Genomic DNA, 23,376 nt, shown 5'->3' with positions numbered 1-23,376 from the left:
AATCCATCCCGCTACTACCGTTTTTTTACACCTATCTCCACCCGGGCTTCCTATATAGGGAATAAACGACAAAAGTCTATATTCCAAAGTTCATGACGGTGACCATCTTATAATTTATTTCTTTTTATTCAGAAGCTGTAACTACCGTATAAGCATGTCAATCACCCTCGTCACAGCCACTCTCATCTCCTCAATGGCTTATAACGACAACCTTTAAAGTTTTTCTTGAGCTTAGGGAATAATCAAAAGCCACAGGATTCAATTTCTGGACTATAGGGAGGGTGGGAATATGAATTGATCAACTCGACCAGCTTCCTGTTATCATGACAACGTCTTTCTTTCTGAACTTTTCTGAGCACCTTGGGAGAAACTCAGCGCAAATCTTCCGCAAATAATTGTGTGTACAGTTTCCAAACTGATATCAAACTGTGCACTTATTGTCTCCATAGACACACGACGATCCTTATCCATGAAATTCTTTATTTGGCCAATCAACTCTGATGTTCTAACTTCTGTACTCTTCCATCTCCTCTCATCACCCATCGCAGACTCCCTGTCCTCTTTGACTCTCTGATGCCACTCAAAAACTGATGCTCGATTCATAAAAGATGGTCCAAAAGCAGTCTGAAGCATTCCGTACGTTTCTGTGGCATTTTTTTTTACCAAGTTTAAATAAGAACTTTATTACATAACGTTCTTCGAAAGTGTCCTCATGTTTAGCTTGCATTTTTGAAATTCACCAACTGTGAACATCCAGCTTTAGTAGGGTGTATTTCGATTCCTGCCGTAGCTGTTCATTTGAACCTTAAATCATAAAAATTGTTTGGAAACTTATTTAAGACACCTCGTATCTTTATTAGTATAAATCGTTAAAAATGTATTTAATCACGAACATTTTTTTATTTTCAATTACAGATTTAGCGCATGTAGACAAAGATGGTTTGATTTATTAAACTCACCATGTTTGTCTGTCGCCATTTTTACAAAATGCATCTCGGAGGAGATGCAAGGTCACAGAGAGGCGCGAGGCGAGTCAAATGATAGCATTTTTAGTGGACCGTTCTTTTATGTGTAAAGGGCCAAAAGTGAAAAAAAATTAGAACTTGGTAGGCATAAGTCGACTAAACGTGTCATACTTTAAACTCGGTTCATTTTTAGCTATTTCGTATGCATCTGACAATAGCTCAAACGGTACCGATTAAGACTGGAGTACTATATGTTTCGGTTTCGATTCAAGCTGATGGCACCCAAATTATATTGTTTTAACTTTTCGAAATCACTACAATATATTGGGTACAATGCAATATAAAATAATCAATAGATAATTGACTTCATAATAATTACGAAATCTGTATATACTAAAATATATTTAAACGTATTTTACGACCGGTCAATCCCGAGCGCTCAACTAGTTGAAATAAAATTCGGAGCTATAGGACGACTTGAACCAATTTAATCTTTTCGTTTTTTATTTCTCGCTCCGTTTATGACGCATATTTCGACGTTTTAAATCATTCGATATTTTTCCTTCATACTAACTTTTTATTATGAGGTTTTATATACTACCCGGGCCTGTTTCCCGGTGTTGCCTGGGAAATATGAAGATATTTTAACTAAAAAAAATATTAAGTATTCTTTTGAATAGATATATGCTTAAAATTAAATTTTATTTACATGTACAGATGAACCACGAGCATGGTTTTCCGTGCCTTGATGAAAAAGCTAATTCGTTTAAGAGTTTTGTAAAATACTGAATTTGTATTTTTTTGTGTGTAAATTTATCAGTAGGGACATCCAATACTCGCAATAAAATCGATGACGTCATCATTTTTGCGCACTTCACAAAGATATTTATAGGCACTGTTCATTTGCGGATGTAAAAAAGAAAATATAATGTACCAGAAACGTAGAATATAAGTAATGGACGAAACGTTTGGCAATTAGAAAAAGGTAGGAAGCCTGTTCTCCAAATTCTATAGTTAAAAAAGAACATTTTCAGAAAAATAGTAAAAATGAATTATTTTCTAGAATTTTTATGATTTCAGGTTCAAATGAACAGCTACAACAGGAATTAGAATACACACTACTAAAGCCTGATTGTCAGAAATGGTGAATTTCAAAAATGTAATCTGAACGTAAGGACACTTTAGAAGAACGATATGCAACAAAATTATGTTTTTAACTTGATAAAAATTCCACAGAAACGTGTGGAATGTTTCAGACTGCTTTTTGGACCATCTTGCATGAATCGAGAATCAGTTTTTGAGTCGCATAAGAGATTCAAGGAAGGCAGAGAGTCTGTGAGGGATGGTAATAGGTGTGGGAAGAGTAAGAAAATAATAACACTAGAGATGATTGAACAGATATAAAATTTCATTAATAAGACTCATCGTCTACACAGTTTGGTGTCGGTGTGGGAACTGTACACAAAATTATTCACGAGGAACTGAAGATGCGGAAGATTTGCGCGAAATTTTTACCAAGGATTCTCAGGGAAGATCAGAAAGAAAGACGTTGTCATTACAGCAGGGAAATGGTCGAGTTTATCAATACAGGTCCTGCAGTTCTTATTGCTTTCGTGACCCGTGGTGAAAGCTGTATCTACGGCTATGGCCCGGAGATCAAGAGGCAGAATTCTTTGTGAAAGCATTCTAGCTCGTCCAGACCCATAAAGGTCAAACATAGCAAGTTAACCCAGAAACATATGATGATTCCTTTTCTTTTGACAGCACGACATGATCAACATTCAGTGGGTTCCCACTGGACAGACAGTCAGCAAAGAATACTAGGTTGAGGTTTTAAGGGAGTTCAGGAAGAGATTTCGCCTGAAGAAGCCAGCAGTCTTCAAATTGGATCAGTGGTATTTCCACCAGGACAATGCACACGTCCACAACTCCATTCTTGTTACAGACTATTTGACCAATATTAGCACTAAGCAGTTCTTCACCTTCCCCATAGTCCAGACCTTGCTTTCTATGGCTTTTGGTTATTCCCAGTCGTAGAATTTTGCTTCCAAGGAAACTCGGGATTCTTGTGTGTATTGCCGATAAATTACTTCATTTAATCACCTAAATTAATATACGAAAATATAATTTTATGCATAAATGTTCAGTATTTACTACAACGGTACTCAATACATATGTAGAGCTAGTTAGTAAGTTATAAAAATTAAGCTACGCAGACTATTCCGCGTTTTATTCTCGTAAGCCTGACGAATTCCCACGAAAATGAAACGCGGAATATTCTGTGTAGTTTAATTGCCATATATATTTTTATAACTTACTATATATATATATATATATATATATATATATATATATATATATATATATATATATATATATGTAAAAGAGATTTAGAAGGCTGCCACAATGCGAGGAATGAATTATAGTCGCTGTTGGTAAGAGGAGACGAGAACAAGTGGCGATTTACAAATCAATAAGTACATATATATATATATATATATTTTTTTATTATTTTTTTAAATTTTTTTTTTATATATATATTTATTCAGTTGTATGGTAAAAAAATAAAATAAAATAAAAAAAATAATAAAAAAATATATATATATGTACTTATTGATTTGTAAATCGCCACTTGTTCTCGTCTCCTCTTACCAACAGCGACTATAATTCATTCCTCGCATTGTGACAGCCTTCTAAATCTCTTTTACGTACCTATACCACACAATGCTTCAAGCAAACTACATATCAATCATATATATATATATATATGTGTGTGTGTGTGTGTGTGTGTGTTTCTGTGTGCATGTGTGTATATAAACTATTAAATCAACTTGTACATGAGCAAAGATAGTAGCCTTAATTGTACCACACGGCTACTTACTGCTTTTCCACTATGAAGATTATTTCCTCATCGGCAGAAATTGCGGCGTCTATTTTGCTTGGAATACCACGGAAGTACTGATTTACTGGGTATCTCTCCCTCTGTTCGACGTCCTCATCGTTCGGGTAGAATATGTAAAAATACCCCTCCTGCAAAAATGTAAACAACAATATATGTAAATTAATTAAACCGCCTTCATTTCTACATTTCAATCTTGTGTAACATTGTCGAGTATATATTGCTTACATATCGATATATTTGATCGTCTATAGCAATTATAACAAACAGGGACAAATAACAGTCTCTTAGGGTTCACATCGGTCAATGAAGAAACATACCTTATCCATCTGGGTTCATGTTCATTTGACGGATCCTCGGAAAATAGTCTTGTTGATATTTACAGCAGCTTTATTTTTGATGTTTCCCTCATTGGAAAGCTGTAATACTGTCTATTAAAATATTTGAACATAAATAATTTTATCTGTAAATATTTATTTCCCTATGATGACATTTTTCTGACATTTTACTTTTACAAATATTAATAAGGATCATAATAATATTCGTTGATTAGAACACATTTCCGTATTGCCAGGCCGAACTCTAACACTTGTAGCTTTCTATTTATTTATAAAAAGCCTGGGTGTCCGGTGTTGCCTGGGTGCTTGGGGGGGTGTTAAGCCAAAAAATGTTGTAGTAGGCAGGCAGCCTCGAACCCGTACTCCGAAGGAGGAAAAGAACATGAAAAAACGTGACGGCTTTGCTGTTGCGCCCATCGCCAACCGGAAGTGACGTAGGTTTAAATCAAGGCTAGTCAATCGAAAAGAGGGTATGGCTTTCGAAAATATCGACGAAAAGGCGACGCCTTCCTGTGTAAAAGTGCCCAGTTGAGGATGAAGAAATTAATTTTTTCGGCCAATTTTTCAATATGTGTCGTCCAAAGGGTTGAGCTTAAAATGATATCAATCTCGTGAAAATCCGTCGCCTCTGTCGAAGGATTAAGGCATAGATACATACATACATACATACATACATACATACATACATACATTTAAATAGACAGGTGAGATTTATATTATAGATGTAGTTGCCTGGGGATGTGCATGACGTGTTCAGCTTCACTCGACAGTTGTAGAATTAACTTTGATTATCGTATGAATCCATTACACAGTTATCTGGCGAATAACACCATAATTGTTTTCTTGGCCTTCGGGACAAGATCAAAGTGTAGTATCTGTTCTCTGATACATACACAGCGATAGGCAGTCGTGTTCTGGCGACACATTCTCGTGCCCGGAGAGCTTGTTGGGTAGCGTTCTGTCCGCACCCCCACTTTGTCTGTCTTTCTCTGCTCTCCCCCCTCCCCCACGGGGGGGGGATCCGAGCTGATAATTTACGACCTTCCCGCGAGGGAGGGTCGGAAACACTTTCTCTCTTCCCTCCACTAACCTCCCACTCCCTCTCTCAGTTCTATCTCCCCTCTTGCCGCCTTTGGCGCCACTTCTTTTTGGCGCCAAAGTCGGCTCCCAATTTGGACGCCGACTCCACGTCACTCATTTTGGTGAATTATACAGAAGAGAGAGAGCTTTTTTCAAAAATGGACACCCCCAGCCCGGGGACCACCAATACAGATACCCCCAGCCAGGAGGCTACCACAAGAAAAACTGCTCCCCAAGAGGACGGCTCCCCAACAGGGGAAGCAAAAAGCAACGGGGCATACCGCCCGGACACGAAACCGAAGGACGCCCCCCAGAAGGGAGAAAACTCACCAGCAGCTCCCCAAGAGGGCGACTCCCCACAAAGGGGAGAAAAAACAATGTTGGACAGGGCATCCCGCTCTGACAACAAAAATCAAGAGGCAGTAGCCCCAAAGGACGATAAGAGAGACAGTGCTCCCCAGGAGGGCTACTGCCCCAAAAGGGGAGCAAATCAAGAAAACGAGGGGGCATACAGCCTAAACCTCCCCAAAACAAAAGGGGCAAAAGCTCCCAAGGACAATGCTCCCCAGGAGGCCGACTCCCCAAAAAGGGAAGTATTTCCTGGAAGAAGTATAGAGCAGGGAGAGTCGGTCCCAAAGGAAAGCGGAAAGGGAAATGCCCCTCAAAATAGCAACCCTTCCGCCAAGGAACAGCAAAAACAGTCCAACCTCACCAAAGATCCAACACCAACAAGAGGGTTGGCATGGGGGAAGACTGTAGAGAAGCAACTGTCCCCTCAAGAGTATAAAGACTTGTACTTGACCAAGTACAGACAATACATAGAGGGGGCAGAAATTAAACCAGTGCCAGGCGCTTGGGAGGCAATCGAAGACAGAGTGCTCTCCCTCATCATCTCGGATATGCCGGAAAACCGCCTCCTAGGGATGAAAAAGGAAGACATGGCAGGGCTCCTACATAAGCTAAATATCCCGGTATTATACCTGTACCAGAGGAGCTACGCCATGTGGGACATCCTCCTACCCACCAAGGAAGATGCAGAGAGACTCTCCCTCCAAGAAATAAAGCATGGGAGAGTCAAACTAACACCTGAATACCAGGGCAAGAGAAGGACTCGGGTGCAGGTATTTAATGTGCCAATCCAAATACCTGCGGAAGTATTAGGATGCCTCTTCAGCCAGTACGGTGAGGTAGAACAGGTGACCCCAATACGGTCAAAAACTGGGACTCACCTGGGCTGCTACACAATAGCAATGAGGCTGAAGAGGAAAGGTTTTCAGGCAATACCACCGCTGCTGACATACAAAGACGCCAGCATAACGGTAGTGGTGGAGGGCCGTCGTCCACACTGTTGGTTCTGCCAAAAGCAGGGCCACATGGCTAGGAGTTGCCCCCAAAGGGTAACCCCTAATCCAATAACCCAAAAGGCGGTCACATCCACTGAGACAACGCCCGCACCAAAACAGGCGGCAACAACCCCTGCAACTGCAGCACCAACCCCAGCTCCAAGGAAAACTCAAACCACCCAGGAGGCCAAGGGGGAAGAATGGAGCACGGTAGTGAGACAAAAGCGGAAACACTTAATCCCTTCTGCCACCGTCCCACCACCAGCCCAAAAATCGAGGCAGGAGCCTCTGCAAATGCAGAAACAACAACAGCCACCGCAGCCAATGCCGCGGAAACAACTGCAGCAGCAACTACTGCAACAGCAAAATCAGCAAGTGCAGCAGAAGCAGCAGCAGCAACGACACCAGCGAGAGCAGCAACAACAAAAACAGCTGCAGCAGCAAATAGAGGAGCAGACACAACCAACGGTCCCCACACCAATCGAGACGGGGATCAAGCGGAGAAAAGACTGCTCCTCTGAGGATGAATCCGCAAGTGAGAGGGAGAGGAACTCAACCTCACCTCTCCCCGGTTCATTCGAAAGAATGAAAAAGAAAAACAAAAGAAGAAAAGAGGAAGAAAAGGTGGCCCCCACTCCCTGTGAACATACACCACCCCTAACAACAAAATCCACTTCCACCCCCAAACCACACACTGCAACAACACCAGACACCGCACCAACACCAGACACCGCACTAACACCAGACACCGCACCAACACGAGACACCACACCAACACCAGACACCGCACCAACACCAACACCAGACACCGCACCAACACCAAACACTGCACCAACACCAACACCAACACCAGGCACCACACAAACACCCGTCCCCACACCAAGGCAAACTGAGCCACTACCCCAAAAAGAAAATGAAAAGAATGAACCGAGGGAGAGGAGAGACTCCTCTGCCTCTTGCAGACCAAAGGTCCTTGCCCCTGAGGAACTATGTTATGTAGACCCTCTATCTGTGGCCACAGACATTTCCCATCGGCAGAGGAAAAACTTAAAACCTCTGCTCGATTACAAACAGATAGAGGGGAAAGATGTTAATATCCCCTCAAATTTCCCGGACGCCCCACTCCTAATAACCTTTGTCAGAACTCCAGAGGCCTGCAAGACCAACTTGTGGACAAGGCTGCAGGCCGCTGAAGGGGCGTTTCCGGGAATTGAACTGGTTAAAAAAAATGACCCTTCTCTTGATGAACTGTCAAAACAATGCAAGGGAAGGGTCCCAGTGTTGGTCCATCCGTCACTCTATAGGGCCCTTAAATTGACCTACCCTTTGGATGTCGGCGGCATTGTGAGAGAAGGTCAGGACATGAAAAACCTGACCACCTTGAGCATTGCACACAACGTCGGTGTCCTTTCCCCGGCTGACTTCGGAGCTGAGTGTAACACACCTTAAGGTAGGTACCATGGCTTTGAATTTGGCTAGTCTGAATGCGAGGGGCTTGAGATCATCGGGCCGGGCGGCTCGCCTCCGGCACGACCTCTTGTCCCTGGGAGTGGATGTCGCTGCGATTCAGGAGACGCATTTCGTTTCCTCTGTGGACTGTCAGGTGCTGGCCCGAGACTTTGAGGTTTTCTCAGCATATGGCAGCCCGCGGGGGAAGGGAGTTTCCGTGCTGGTTAAACGTACCCTGTCGGCGACGGTCGACGTTGTCCATAGAGATGCAGTGGGTAGGCTGGTTGTGGCCGATGTTGCCGTAAAAGATTCTGTGTTTCGGGTGATTGCGGTTCATGCGCCCAGCACCGCTCGTGAGAGGGTCTCATTCTTCAGTCAGCTTGACGCGTTTGTAGATTGTCGGAAGCGGGTAGTGCTAATGGGGGATTGGAATTCCATCTTAGACCCCGACATAGATAAGGTAGGAGGCGGAGCTAGAGGATCGGAGAGGTGCGAGTCCAGCCTGGCTGATCTGATGGCTAGATGCGGTCTGGTCGACAGGTTTCGGGTCGAGCATCCAGGGCGGGAGATGTGGACGTGGACCAATAGTGTTTCCTCCTATCCAAATACTTATTTGGACAGGATGTTAGTTAGGAGAGGCGAAGTAGACTTCTTATCTTGTCCCACGTTCACTTGGCTAGGCCAGACGGACCATAAATTAGTTATGGCCCGGCTGAAGCTAGGAAATAGGCCTAAGTTAGCGGGGTACTGGAAGTTAAACACCTCCCTTCTGGAGAGACAAGACTTCCAAGATCAGTTAAGAGAATTGATTAAAAAGGCACTAGTGGGGGCGGTTACCGGGAGTAAGTGGTGGTTAGGTCTCAAAGCCAAGATCAGAAGCTTCTCCGTCAAGTATGCCCAGCGCCTCGCACTAGATAAGGCCAAGACGAAGAAGAAGCTAGAGCAGAAACTAGCCCAGGCTACCGGGGAGGGTGATAGGGTTAGTCAGGAACTAGCTAAGCAGGACCTTCTACGCGAGACTAGCGAGCGTTACGAAGGCCAAGTAGTTAGAGCTAGGCTTAGAAAGATAGGCAACGAAGCAGTCAATTCTGATGCAGACGTGCGCCGTGAGGTTTCTAGGCGTGGCTCGGACAAATATATTGCAAAAATCAAACATCCGAATGGACGCACCCTGGAATCGACTCGGGAGATCTGCGAGGGGTTTCGAGAACATTTCGAGGAGCGTTTTACGCAGCAGCCCGATCTTCCGGTCCTTGAGTTTAGCGACTATTTGGCCGACTCTCCCCGCCTCGAGGCGGCTAGAGCGGCTGGTTGCGAGGGCCGGGTGACGGAGCAGGAGGTCTTTACTGCGCTGAAGCAGGTCAGCTGTGACAGATCGCCAGGACTTGATGGTCTGCCATACGAACTGTACTTGAGGCTGTCGCCCATGTTTCTGCCTCTTCTGACGGATATGTTCAACCATTGGTTTGCTCAGGGATCCATCCCAGGGCAGGTGACCAAGGGAGTGATCACATTGCTGAAGAAAGGTGACGGGCATGGAGGGGAAGAGTTAGATGACTACAGGCCCATAACTCTGCTAAACACAGAGTTGAAGATTTTGGCCAAGGTCCTGTCGAATCGGCTGCAGGTTGTTATCGACGAGTTGGTTGAACCAGAACAGAACTACGCTGTGAAGGGGAGATCGATTCAGAACAACTTGCACCTGATCCGCATGATCCTAGAGGGGGGAATAGATGACGACACAGAAGCCGCGCTGATAAACTTAGATCAGTCCAAAGCTTTCGATAGGGTCGACCATCGTTTCCTGGCATCTGTCTTAGAGGCCGCCGGTTTTAAACCGGACTTTTGCAAGTGGATCTCCATAATGTATCGGCAGCCCATGGCTGTCGTGCAAGTGAACGGAAAGCGCTCGAAACCCTTTGTTATCTCTCGGTCGGTTCGTCAGGGTTGTCCGCTGTCGCCCCTGCTTTATGTCCTGGCTTTGGAGCCTCTTCTCCGCAAGCTGAGACATGGGGAGGCAAATTCGGCCCTGCGCGGAATGGCTCTGCCTGGCGGCTCAGCTGCCAAGGTATCCGCGTTCGCCGATGATGTCACGATCTTCGTGTCGGGCTCCAGAGACATTGAGGTCGTGTCGGAGGCACTCACACAGTACGAAAGAATTACAGGGGCCAAGATAAACCGCAACAAGTCGGTAGGACTGCGGTTGGGCGCATGGAGTGGCAACGCAAACCTCCCTGCGCCCTTCAGCTGGACAGATGGCCCGGTCCGGATCCTCGGCGTGTGGTTCGGACCGGGTCTCCAGCTTGACAAGAATTGGTTGGAGGTACGGTCAAAGGTGGAGGCTGCAGTCAGTTCGTGGCTTCCTAGGAAACTTTCCTTAAAGGGTAGAGCTGAGGCGTGCGCCACTTACGTCTTTCCTCTCATCCTTTACCGACTGGCCGTACTTCCCCTGCCTGCACAACACCTAAAAGCTCTCGTCGAACTCTTGTCCTCGCTCCTTTGGGACAGAGGAAGACACTGGGTGAGCAGACAGGTCTGTATTCAACGTCCGTGTGAGGGAGGCTTGGGAATGCCGGACTTGAAGTGTCATCGAGATGCTGAGAGACTGGCCTTCCTGAGCAACTATATGCAGGAGGACCAACCGTGGCACCCCGTGGTTACTGCCGCCTTCCCCGACCTCGTTCTCGACCCTTCCATCGAGAGCCGTCGCAGGCCGCGGGGAGAATCTGCCTACATGAAAGAGTGCCGAGCCGCGCTAAAACGACTACCAAGGTCCAGTGACCTTGTGACTGCTACCCGTAGGGAACTCCACAGGGATCTAGTGAGGGAGGCCGCTGACGACCCGCTATGCGCGCGTTTGGGGTGGCAGCAGAGTGAGATCCGCTCCGCGTGGAGCTGGGCGCCGGGTTCGAGTCATCTGAACAATTCGGAGTTCTCTCTGACCTGGCGATTGGCCCGAAATGCACTTCCACTCAACAACATACAATGCAGTTCTGGGTTTCTGGAGTCGCCCGATTGTCCCCGTTGTGGGACAACGGCTGTGGAAACTACGGATCACGCTTTCTTTGATTGCCGCGAACTCCGCCAGTACTGGTCGTATGTCAGTGGGGTGACGGCTCGCATCGATCCTGAGCATCCTCGCCCAATTACTGTATCCAATGTTGTGGACAACGTGAGGCCGCCGTGGGACCGGGAAAGACAAATGGTCTACGTTACGATTCTGGCCGTGGCGAGAATGGTGATTTGGACGTCGCGTCTGCAAGGTTGCCGGGGGGTGTTGTCTTTTTCTGATCAAGATCTGATCGCGTTCTTTAAACACCAACTACGGGTGAAGATCAGATGTGATAGAAGAAGGCTGCATCGCGCGGCATTTGACAGAAGATGGATACATGTGGCAAGTCTGTGTGTACGAAGAGGAGCCAAATTCGAATACGTGTTCCCCGCCTAGGTGTGGAACGCGCAGTTCTGTAAAGTTAAATTAAACAAGTAGTCTCTCAGCTAGCTGAGTGTGTGTTCCATCCCTCCCCGATTAGGAAGCCTCCAAGATCCCCATCCCCTCTTACCTGCAATTTTTGTTTTTCACCCCTTCCTCTAAATTTTACCCATCTTGGAGAAAAAGAAATACAAACTAACCTCCATCCCTTACCCACAAAATTTTCTTTTCTCCATTCACCCCCATCTAGAGGGCATCCCCACCTAGAGACTGACCCGCAGAAGCGAGGTTCCTTTTACAAACCTAGTGGAACGGGCAGTCTATCAACTAGACGGGGTTGGGAGGGTCCTACTAATCACCTTTTGTTTTTTCTTCCCCCTCCCTCGACACAAATGAATTATTGTTACCATTTTATTGTTATCTTTTTTGTTTTTACACGTCAATAAAAAATGTTTTAAAAATTGGGAGTTACTAGGACGTCCCCCAAGATGAAAGGGTGAATGCGGTATTATGGTGAAAGAAGATACTAGCTGGGAGAAACTTTTGACTTTGTTTAGTTCTGGAGCGACAAGGATGACCAACGACCCCCAAAATCCCCCCTTTTGAGTTGGCCATGTGCCTAAGTTTTTTGTTCACCGTTAATTTTACTGTATTTTTTTAACATGAATAAAAGATTTAATATCTCAAAGTGTAGTATCTGTTCCGGCAGATACTGCACTTAAGATGATTTGTACCAGTCAATGGAGGGGAAACCCTCTATACTGGGACAATTATTATTTTTTGTAACCAGAGTGCCCCCTTTTTGCCTACTTTTGGGGGAGCTGGTTTTTACCTCACATTAAAAACGGCCTTGTGCCTAATTTGCTCAGTGGGGGAGCAAATAAATACCATCTGTTCTTCAGATGCTGCACTTAAGATAATTTGTACCAGTCAATGGAGGGGAAACCCTCTATACTGGGACAATTATTATTTTTGGTAACCAGAGTGCCCCCTTTTTGCCTACTTTTAGGGGAGCTGGTTTTTACCTCACATTAAAAACGGCCTTGTGCCTAATTTGCTCAGTGGGGGAGCAAATAAATACCATCTGTTCCGGCAGATGCTGCACTTAAGATAATTTGTACCAGTCAATGGAGGGGAAACCCTCTATACTGGGACAATCGCCTGGGTAATACCTAGGAGGTCCACCCTCCCAGGCCTTGCCACCGGGCTTTCCGGTGGGGCAAGTTTATTGCTTGCTGCCTGAGGCGCCCTGACCGGGGAATGCCGACGGGGTTACTCAGGCAATTTTTAAAATTGCAGGAGTGCCCCTCCTTTAGGGGAGCCTGCGGGGTTCCCACTTTCCGGCCTTGTGCCACATTTTGCTGAGGTGGGCAGCAAATAAATATCAACCCTCTATACTGGGACAATTATTATTTTTGGTAACCAGAGTGACCCCTTTTAGGGGAGCTGATTTTACCTCACATTAAAAACGGCCTTGTGCCTAATTTGCTCAGTGGGGGAGCAAATAAATACCATCTGTTCCGGCAGATGCTGCACTTAAGATAATTTGTACCAGTCAATGGAGGGGAAACCCTCTATACTGGGACAATTATAATTTTTGGTAACCAGAGTGCCCCCTTTTTGCCTACTTTTAGGGGAGCTGGTTTTTACCTCACATTAAAAACGGCCTTGTGCCTAATTTGCTCAGTGGGGGAGCAAATAAATACCATCTGTTCCGGCAGATGCTGCACTTAAGATAATTTGTACCAGTCAATGGAGGGGAAACCCTCTATACTGGGACAATTATTATTTTTGGTAACCAGAGTGACCCCTTTTAGGGGAGCTGGTTTTTACCTCACATTAAAAACGGCCTTGTGCCTAATTTGCTCAGTGGGGGAGCAAATAAACACCATCTGTTCCGGCAGATACTGCAAGCTATGACTAGCTATGACTAGCTATGACTAGCAAAGACCAGATGTGGGGGCAACCCCACATGCCTGACCTTTAACCAGCTCCCATTTCCCACCTCTCGGGAGCTGGTCCCCTTTTTCCCTTCCCCCTCCCTTCACTCCTCACATTAAAAATTGGCCTTGTGCCTAATTTGCTCGGTGGGGGAGCAAATAAATACCATCTGTTCCGGCAGATACTGCAAGCAAAGACCATATGTGGGGGCGACCCCACATATAAGACCTTCGTCAATGTAGGGGTAACCCTTCATACCAATTGTCATTATCCAGCTCCCCTACTCCCCGGGGAGTGGTTCCCCATTTCCCCTTCAGTCCTCACATTAAAAATCGGCCTTGTGCCTAATTTGCTCGGTGGGGGAGCAAATAAATACCATCTGTTCCGGCAGATACTGCAAGCTATGACTAGCAAAGACCAGCTATGACTAGCAAAGACCAGATGTGGGGACAACCCCACATGCCTGACCTTTAACCAGCTCCCATTTCCAACCTCTCGGGAGATGGTCCCCTTTTCCCCTTCCCCCTCCCTTCACTCCTCACATTAAAAATCGGCCTTGTGCCTAATTTGCTCGGTGGGGGAGCAAATAAATACCATCTGTTCCGGCAGATGCTGCAAGCAAGGACCATATGTGGGGGCGACCCCACATATAAGACCTTGGTCAATGAAGGGGCAACCCTTCATACCAATTGTCACTATCCAGCTCCCCTACTCCCCGGGGAGTTGGTCCCCATTTCCCCTTCACTCCTCACTTTAAAAATCGGCCTTGTGCCTAATTTGCTCGGTGGGGGAGCAAATAAATACCATCTGTTCCAGCAGATACTGCAAGCAAAGACTATATGTGGGGTTACCCCCACATATAAGACCTTGGTCAATGTAGGGGAAACCCTTCATACCAATTGTCACTATCCAGCTCCCCTACTCCCCGGGGAGTTGGTCCCAATTTCCCCATCACTCCTCACATTAAAAATCGGCCTTGTGCCTAATTTTCTCAGTGGAGGAGCAAATAAATACCTCAAAGTGTAGTATCTGTTCTTCAGATGTTGCACTTCCATTTCTTGTTCTCTGTCAGTGGGGGAGAAATCCTTCACGACTGAGACAATTTTTATTTTTGTTCCTTTTCTCCACGTTAAAAAACGACCCTGGTGTCTAACTCTGTCCCGTGGGGAGGCATTGTAAATAGGAACACCATAATTGTTGGATATTCAGCTGAGTTATTTTTTGTGGTGTCTCTCCTCTTTGTTTGTAGCAGGCAGTCTGTTTAACGTTACGCCTTCTATCGGCTGTCAATTCATAAGATTGTGTTACCATCGGTCACAAAGTATTTTTCTTTAATTAAACCTACGGATAGACTTTGTAAGCAGCGTAATCTCGTCCGTCTTTCTCCTTTCATATAAAGGTTGGCCCACTTAAAAGTAGCCCGATCTATCTAATTTTTCTTTTAGTGACCATCTGACACTGGACAAAATCCAATTCTTTTTTCAACAAGATGGCGCTATATACCACACGTCTCCCAGATCACTGACACGAGTTCAGGACATCAATGAGAGAACAATAAGCAAAGGGTAACGGCCACCACGTTCCCCGGACTTGTCCTCATGTGATTCAATCTTTTAGGGACTTTAAAACAAAGTGGTTATGCAAATAAGCCCCACAATCTAGACCAACTAAATGAGAACATTACCAATGCTATCAGGAAAATCACCAAACGAATTCATGACACCTGAGAAGGGATGATTTTCTGATGATCTAGTGTTGTGTCAGTCCGCAAAAGAAAGTCAGGGAGGGAGTGGTTTGCCGGGTCCAATGTGGAGTTCGAGGCAAACCGACTTACAAGCAGATTATCCTTCACGGTTGCCGTGCAAACAATCTCCTGGTTGTTTTATAGTGGCGAAATCGTTGACTGCCCATTATTTACTACACTCTTTCTTATCTCTCTCTTTCTTATCCTCTCTCTTTCTTATCTCTCTCTTTCTTATCTCTCTCTTTCTTATCTCTCTCTTTCTTATCCTCTCTCTTTCTTATCCTCTCTCTTTCTTATCTCTCTCTTTCTTATCTCTCTCTTTCTTACCCTCTCTCTTTCTTATCTCTCTCTTTCTTATCTCTCTCTTTCTTATCTCTCTCTTTCTTATCCTCTCTCTTTCTTATCCTCTCTCTTTCTTATCTCTCTCTTTCTTATCTCTCTCTTTCTTACCCTCTCTCTTTCTTATCTCTCTCTTTCTTATCTCTCTCTTTCTTACCCTCTCTCTTTCTTATCCTCTCTCTTTCTTATCCTCTCTCTTTCTTATCCTCTCTCTTTCTTATCTCTCTCTTTCTTACCCTCTCTCTCTTTCTTATCCTCTCTCTTTCTTATCCTCTCTCTTTCTTATCCTCTCTCTTTCTTATCTCTCTTTTTCTTATCTCTCTCTTTCTTATCTCTCTCTTTCTTACCCTCTCTCTTTCTTATCTCTCTCTTTCTTATCTCTCTCTTTCTTACCCTCTCTCTTTCTTATCCTCTCTCTTTCTTATCCTCTCTCTTTCTTATCCTCTCTCTTTCTTATCTCTCTCTTTCTTTTTTTCCAAAAATCGCAGGTTCCTAATTTCTGTGCTTCGATGCGTTTTCTGGTGCTTTCTTTCTTACACTTACTTCTGTCTGTTTAAACTGGATTTATGTCGGTTAAATCCGCGGTACGCATGCTGCCTTTGCGCAATGGCAGTTGCGCAAGTACAAGTAAACCATTGGGGAGAGTGGGGCTTGCTATAAAATTTCCGCGAGGGAACATGTGCTTCAGTTGCACTTTTGACCCATTCAGTGGTCTCCTTTGCGCACTGTTCAGCTGGAAGAGAAAAAATATTTCCCTATGGGGCATCTCTGACGAGATCTTTGATGGCTTCCCAGTCAGTCTTTTTGCAATATCTCGTTGTTTAGAGCAATGGTTCTTCAGTTTTGGGTCCAGAATTTAGGGCGATTTCTAGCATTATCACAGCGTGGTCAGCATTCCCGAGTGGGCTGTGGGCATTCGTTACACAATCATCAGGAACTGTGGTCAGAAATAGATCTAGAAGTGAGGCATGTTGATCTTGTTGGTTTGAGAAACGTGTCGTAAATGTAAACGTCTGAGGAATGAGATATAGTGAAGCTATGTGTTATGCTACCAGCTGTGTCTGTGTAAGTAGAGAATCCAAGTCCTTTACTGTGATGGATATTGAAGTCACCAAATGCATCTACTTGTGAGATAGTATCGATGGAGAGTGCTATATCCATGCTATCAGAGACTTTGTTTATTAGGGTACAGTCCTGGGTCGTGGGAGCGGTAGAGAAAATACAAGTAGCTAATATTATGTTGCATGTTAAGTCTGAAGCACATAAAGGCCTAGTCGTCTGATTCTAGTTTTGTTTCTCTAGTTAGAGGGAGGGTGTTACGAATATAGACTCCAAGCCCGTGCACGTCTTAGTTCTAAGCCTGCGGGTATACGGTTAGCAAAATGTTCAGCTGTTAAAAAGCACGTATTTTGCTTTTCAGCACATTTCCTCTTCCAATAATTATTTTCATATTTTACTATCATTCACCACCCAAAATACTATTTTCAATATTTGTGCTGAAAAGCAAAATACGTGCCTTTCCACAGCTGAACATTTTGCTAACCGCATTTCAATTCCTCTGCTGATATTGCCATTATTGAAAATCCATGCATTAAGGAAATTAATATAACTCCTTCTATGTATTCCTTTCGTCAAACAATAAATTCTTAAATCGAATATATGTGTCTATATTTTGATTTTCAGAATTTAAATTTAACCACTAAACTCATATATTGCTCTATTCTTAAATACTGAGCTTTTCCTTTTGGGCTAGGATCACCCTGAAAGTATTACCTCTAATAATATCAGGATTTTTCATCGGATTTTAATCTGTGCCTTATCTCGCTTACATATATATATATATATATATATATATATATATATGTATGTATATATATATATATATATATATATATATATATATATATATATATGTGTGTGTGTGTGTGTGTGTGTGTGTGTGTGTGCGTGTATATAAAATTGTACAAACCTTGTAAAGATAAACGCGTTCACCGCCAGCGAAAAACTGAAGGGCGCAGTCGGGAGTGTGGCTCTTTTTGTTCGAGGTAACTTTTGGAGAATTTTCAGACAAACTGAACTTCCATGCGGAATTTACCGTATACACCCATACCTTTTCATCTGAATAATAATAATAATAATAATAATAATAATAATAATAATAATAAGAAGAAGAAGAAGAAGAAGAAGAAGAAGAAGAAGAAGAAGAAGAAGAAAAAGTAAATAAATAAAGCAACTGAAATATTAAGAAAAACTCTTGAATTCGGAGAGAAATACACATGAACAACATAAGCGGACCAGACAAACTGCTTCAGAGGCAAAACACGAAGAAGCGTTAATTTTCAGACAACCTGAATGGCCATGTAGAATTTGCCGAAAACGCCCATACCTTTTCATCTGAATAATAATAATAATAATAATAATAATAATAATAATAATAATAATAATAATAATAGAACATAAACGCTGCATATCTATAAGTTCTTTATCCGCCCTCCTCCGCATCACCGCCCTCCAAAGAATGCTACCAAATAGCTGAGATGGGTCAAGGAGGATGGAAAGACAGAGAAGAGAGCACCGACCAGACTTCGCTGGACTAGTGAGAAAAGAACTGGGGCCTTGGGAAGGCTTATTGCCACTTAAATTCCAGTGGAGACCAATAGCCACTACCAGCGAGAAATCGATGGGAAGCGACTGTTGCGATAACGCAAATTCATTTGTATATGTTATCAAAAGAGGTGGAAAGTTCTGGAAATCTGGGGAAACTTGTTGTCACTCAGCTTCCAGGGAACGCCATAGGCTGTTTTCAAGGAGAGATCTTTAATGACCTGCGTGAGCCAACAACAACAACAAAAACAACAACAATAACAACAACAACAATAGCAACAACAACAACAACAAAAACAACAACAACAACAACAACAACAACAACAATAGCAACAACAACAACAATAATAATAATAATAATAATAATAATAATAATAATTCTGATTTCGTTTATCAACGTCTCTTGAAAAGAGATGAGATTAATTTCCAGAGAATTTCTGTAAATCCCGGCCCCAAACCAGGAGCTTCAAAGATCAAGGGTTTTCCTAAGGATGTTGGTGGTATCTACAATAACAGAGGTCTGAAGGCCGCTTAAAATATCGAGGATTCGTAGTTTTTTTTCAATTGCCCTTCCAGACGACTTGATATTACTTCTAGTATATCAACTACGACAGGGATTATTTCTGTTTTAACCTCGTGTGTAAGCCTTATCTCCAAGGCCAATGGAGCGTAATTTCTCCACTTCTTGTTCTCCGCCTCTCTCACATTTCTCTCCCAGGGTACTGAGAAGTCTATAATCTGCCAGTTTTTTTACACTTTGTCAATGACGACCAAATCCGGACGATTATTTTTCAATTGCTTAATCGTTATGACACTTTTGTCCCAGCATAACTTTACATTGCCATCCTGGCTTGGTCTCATTTCATTAAGCACCCCCCTCCCTTAAACCACTTTCTAGCACATTTCACGCCCAATCTTCTTACAGACTTCCCAATATATCCGGAGTCCCATGCGATCATGTCTTTTGCCGTACTCTCTCTGGACCAATCCGCTACACCCTGCTGCAAGGTGTGCAATTGACTCTGAGGCGTTGCTACAAATCCGGCATTCTGCAGCAACTTCCTCTCCTAGAACCACTCTTTTGAACAATCGTGTTCCTAATGCTCTTGTGCTGCACAAACGAAAGCTTCAGTACTCTTACCAGATATCCAGCTCTAAGCCATTGCCATGATCTTTCATGAGCCACTTCTGCTATATCCTGGAAGAACCTTCCATGCATTTTCTTCCTAGCCAGTTCCTCTGTCCTTTCTCTATCCATACGTTTCAGCTAATTAGCCTTGGTGTTACATACCTCCACTTCATTGGCCACAACCTTAAGCATTCACTCCTCACTTCTAACCACATGCTCTTCAACGACATCTCCTCAGTTCTAACACAATCTTTTACACTTTTCAATCCTCTCCCACCGCCTTTCCTCTTTTGATACAGCCTAGACAGATACCCAACTTCAACTGAGCTTTTGCCATGTTTTTCATCATGCACTTCTGCTATATCCTGGAATAATTTCCGTGCCTTTTCTTCCTAGTCAGTTTCTCTGCCCTTTCTATGTCCATACGTTTCACATAATCAGCTTATTATTATTATTATTATTATTATTATTATTATTATTATTATTATTATTATTATTAATAATAATAATAATAATAATAGTAATAATAATAATAAGAAGAAGAAGAAGAAGAAGAAGAAGAAAGAACAGATCCATGTCATAGATTGACTACAACAGAATCCCTCAAGCATGGATAACTGTATCTTTAAAGCTAAACATGTTATCCGACTCGATTATTTGTACTTTAAAGAAAACATTTTTGAACGTGTAGACTCGGATGATAAGCTGCAAGGAAATACCTGACTGATATAAGAATACAGAGAGGCATTTTCTATGGAGACTCTCTCTTATAACTGCTGTTTATAATAGTGAAGATTACACTGAAACACATACAAAAGAAAATGTTTATTGGATACAAGCTTACAGACAGAGAACAAAGAATAAACCACCTCATGTATATGGATGACAGCTATTTGCAGAATTAAAGTGGCAAAGCTGATAAACACGACAAGATATTCAAATGGTATCCGGAATGGAATGGTTTGTACTGCTGGAGATGAAAATGTGAAAATTGGGAACATGGGAAGGCTTAGAGAGGCCTAAGCAAGTAGAGATGAGAACACTTGGTAAAGATGAATCTACAAATACCTGGGAGTTCTTGGAGAAGGCACCATCCAGCATAGAGAAATGAAAGCGACGATTGGGAAAAATACTGAGAAGAACAAACAAACGATTATAAAAAAAACACTGTATAGAAGCAACACTGTATAGTAGAAAGCAAGTTATAGGAATAAATATGTTATAGGAATAAATATGTTATAGGAATAAATATGTTATAGGAATAAATATGTTATAGGAATAAATATCTGGGCATTATCACTAATAGGATACGCTTTACAAAATAAGAATTCAAGCATCTTTATCAGAATCCTAAAAAACAATTACCATCTACTATTGACCCACTTAAAATAGCCCGGAAAATATACTAGGGGAAAAGAATACTCTTATATTTTTTAAATCACTAAATAGCATTGTTTAAATTTTTTTATTCAAATATTCACTCCAAACAAGGCACAGTGCCACTTTGAAGTAGAGGGCTACTATCGGGGGCATGTTGCAGGAATATTATGAAGGGAGTTGAGCAGCAAGATGTCTGTTCACATTACACTTGAACTTCTGCATGTCAGTACCGTTGGGAAAGTAGAATCCCGGAAGCGAGTTCCAAAGTCTAGCAGTTATGTGGGGAAAAAATTATTGGAGTCGAAGGCTTTCTTACACCTAGGATCTCTACTGTGAAGGGGTGGGATTTAGCTGCTTGTCGGGTTTGTCGGGAGTGTTCATGTCGGGGGGGTACAAAAGCTATAGTGTTGTAAAAGATGCTGGAATTTCTTCCCGTTGACATTTATACGTTTCTGGGAACTTTTAAAAACGTTTGTAGATATTGCCTGTAGATCTTCTCTGGTGATTCTCCTGATAGCGTCGGTAATGTTCTCCTTTAGTTGGTCTTGATTTTGGGGATTATTTGCATAGACTTTTTTTCTGTTTGAAAGTCCCTCAAAGATAAAAATCGCATGATTACAAGTCCAGGGAACGTGGTGGCCATAAACCTTTGCTTATTGTTCTATCTTCCAAAAAACATGTCATGAATTCGTGTCAGTGATCTGTGAGACGTGTGGCACACAGCGCCATCTTGTTGGCAAAGAATTGCATTTGCCTTGTGGTTTCAGTTGGTCGTTAAGAGTAAGGTTATTTCTATGTCTTGGTTCATAATGGATAATATCCTAGAACGAATATCTTTATCCTTCGAGGATGTTAACCCTTGCACAAATATCAAGCATTTAAATATGTCCTTTTTTAAATAATTCGCATTGGGCATTTACTCTCCCAGCATAGGCGATAAAGTCTTCATCATCTTGTTTCAAAATATTTAAACACCTATAACGAGAGTAAAATAAACTATCCTGTTCCCCAAAAATGTTTGATAAAATTTCTGTAGTCTCTTTAAAAGAAATATCTTCGGGTTTCCTTGGGAGTATAAAATTGGTATGCTTGGTATTTTCATGGGAACCCAGTTTTTGCAACAGTAAAATATTTTTTTCTTCATCCGACCAGGCCTGACATTGTTTGGAAGAAAATATTTTCGTATCTACGATAATATGCTGGAAACGTTAAGCCATTAGTTGGTTCATATAAAAATTCTGTCAGCGAATTTTCAATTCCTTCCAGAGTTAACCGACAATCCTTTTTTTCTTCTTGTTTCATTAATATTGTTTTTAATACTTCGTTTTGTTTTAACTGTTCTTTTTGTAAAATTCCATCGGGCTTTCTTGAACCGCCAGTGCTAAGTGTATCGTTTTTGTAAACTCGGCTAATTGTTCCATGTTGAAGAATTTTTTTAAACACAGTAATAAAACAAAAGGGGTTACGCACATGAAATTGACACCAACCCAACAACATATAAGTGTTCCTTCGGTCGTATTTTTTCTTCTCAGGAAACAAAAGAAATTTGAAATAGACAACTTTCAAAATTGTTATTTTCAATACTTCGTGAAATGTCAATTTCTCTTTTTTTTCAGTAGGACCGTAACAGACTGAATTTAAAAAATATAACTTACTTTTTGTGTGTGTCTTAGTTTTTTTTTTTTCAGTAATTGAATTTTTTTGTGCAGTATTTTTTCTCTTTGTTATCCAATGTGTTTTTGGCCTTAAGTTTCCTTTTGTGAATTCGAATCCTGTCGCCATTTGTTATATCCTTACTTTAAATAAGAATACAGCAAGAAACACAGGGTTATGGGTGAAAGACAACGGGTTTTATTTACAAGGGAATACATGTCACATAAGAATCACTCAACATATTTTCTTATTCTCTTTCTGTCTTTTTTCCTTCCGCCTCAGTCACATGAGAGGGTCAATATATCTATAGTTCATTTTATCTATAAACGGATGTTAGGTTATTCCATTACATCACTGAAAATGCAGAAGATTTGCGTGATGTTTATCCCAAGGGTGCTCAGAGAAGATCAGACTATTTAATTAAGATGGGCATAGAAACAGTTCCTCGCAATTGCTATAGTCCAAACCTTTCTCTTTGTGATTTTTGTTTATTCCTTAAGCTCAAGGGAAACTTTAGAGACAGTCGTTATGAGACAGTTGATGAGATAAAAGGGGCTGTGACGGAGATTGACATCCACAACAAGACCACTTTCATGGGGTTTTCCAGAAGTTGTTGGAACGCTGCAGCAAGTGCATTGCTAGGTGTGTCAGAAATTTCGTGAAAAATAGTGAATAATTCCACCCCGTCTTTCCAAGCTTATAACTCCTCGAAACATGTAATTGAAGCCCTAATTTTTTTTCAATTAAAGGAGCAAGAACCAAGGTTTCATTAAAACCACAACAAAAAACAAACAACGTATTTTTCTAAAATTAAAATATATAAATGAAAATATCGTGAGGAGTTTATCAAAATATTGGATAGAATATATAAAAGAAAGCGTTAACGTTTTCAAATTAAAAAGTAAAAATATCAAGTAGATCAGGATTCTCCGTTACCCTCAACAAAGAAAAAAAAATGAAATTCTATTTTATTTATGCGATTTTAGAATCGGAATCGGTAATTGTATCGGAATCGGGAATAGAGAAAAGAATCGGTGACTACATAGAAATCTAGGAAAATATTGGAATCGTCCCAACAC

General features: G+C 42.3%; 1 protein-coding gene across 2 annotated transcripts in view; it reads right to left on the bottom strand.

The window, feature by feature from the left end:
• The window catches only part of LOC145269460 (uncharacterized), a 67,776-nt gene that overhangs the window by 1,021 nt on the left and 43,379 nt on the right, over positions 1-23,376 (bottom strand). Inside the window, exons 5-6 of one of the 2 annotated variants that reach the window (XM_080125136.1) lie at positions 17,501-17,649; positions 3,847-3,995 (exon numbers count right to left, since the gene is read on the bottom strand). In XM_080125136.1, the coding sequence (XP_079981262.1) occupies positions 3,847-3,995; positions 17,501-17,649 (298 nt within the window). Of the gene's footprint in view, positions 1-3,846; positions 3,996-17,500; positions 17,650-17,848; positions 17,926-23,376 lie in introns of those variants that run through there. The other variant, XM_080125137.1, reaches the window with a different exon arrangement.

Source organism: Euprymna scolopes, chromosome 45, assembly GCF_053919585.1.
Source record: "Euprymna scolopes isolate OS-2025 chromosome 45, ASM5391958v1, whole genome shotgun sequence".
NCBI classification, from domain to species: Eukaryota; Metazoa; Mollusca; class Cephalopoda; order Sepiida; family Sepiolidae; genus Euprymna; species Euprymna scolopes.
Note: the sequence above shows the minus strand (reverse complement) of the source record. Positions and strands in the feature narration are given on the sequence as shown.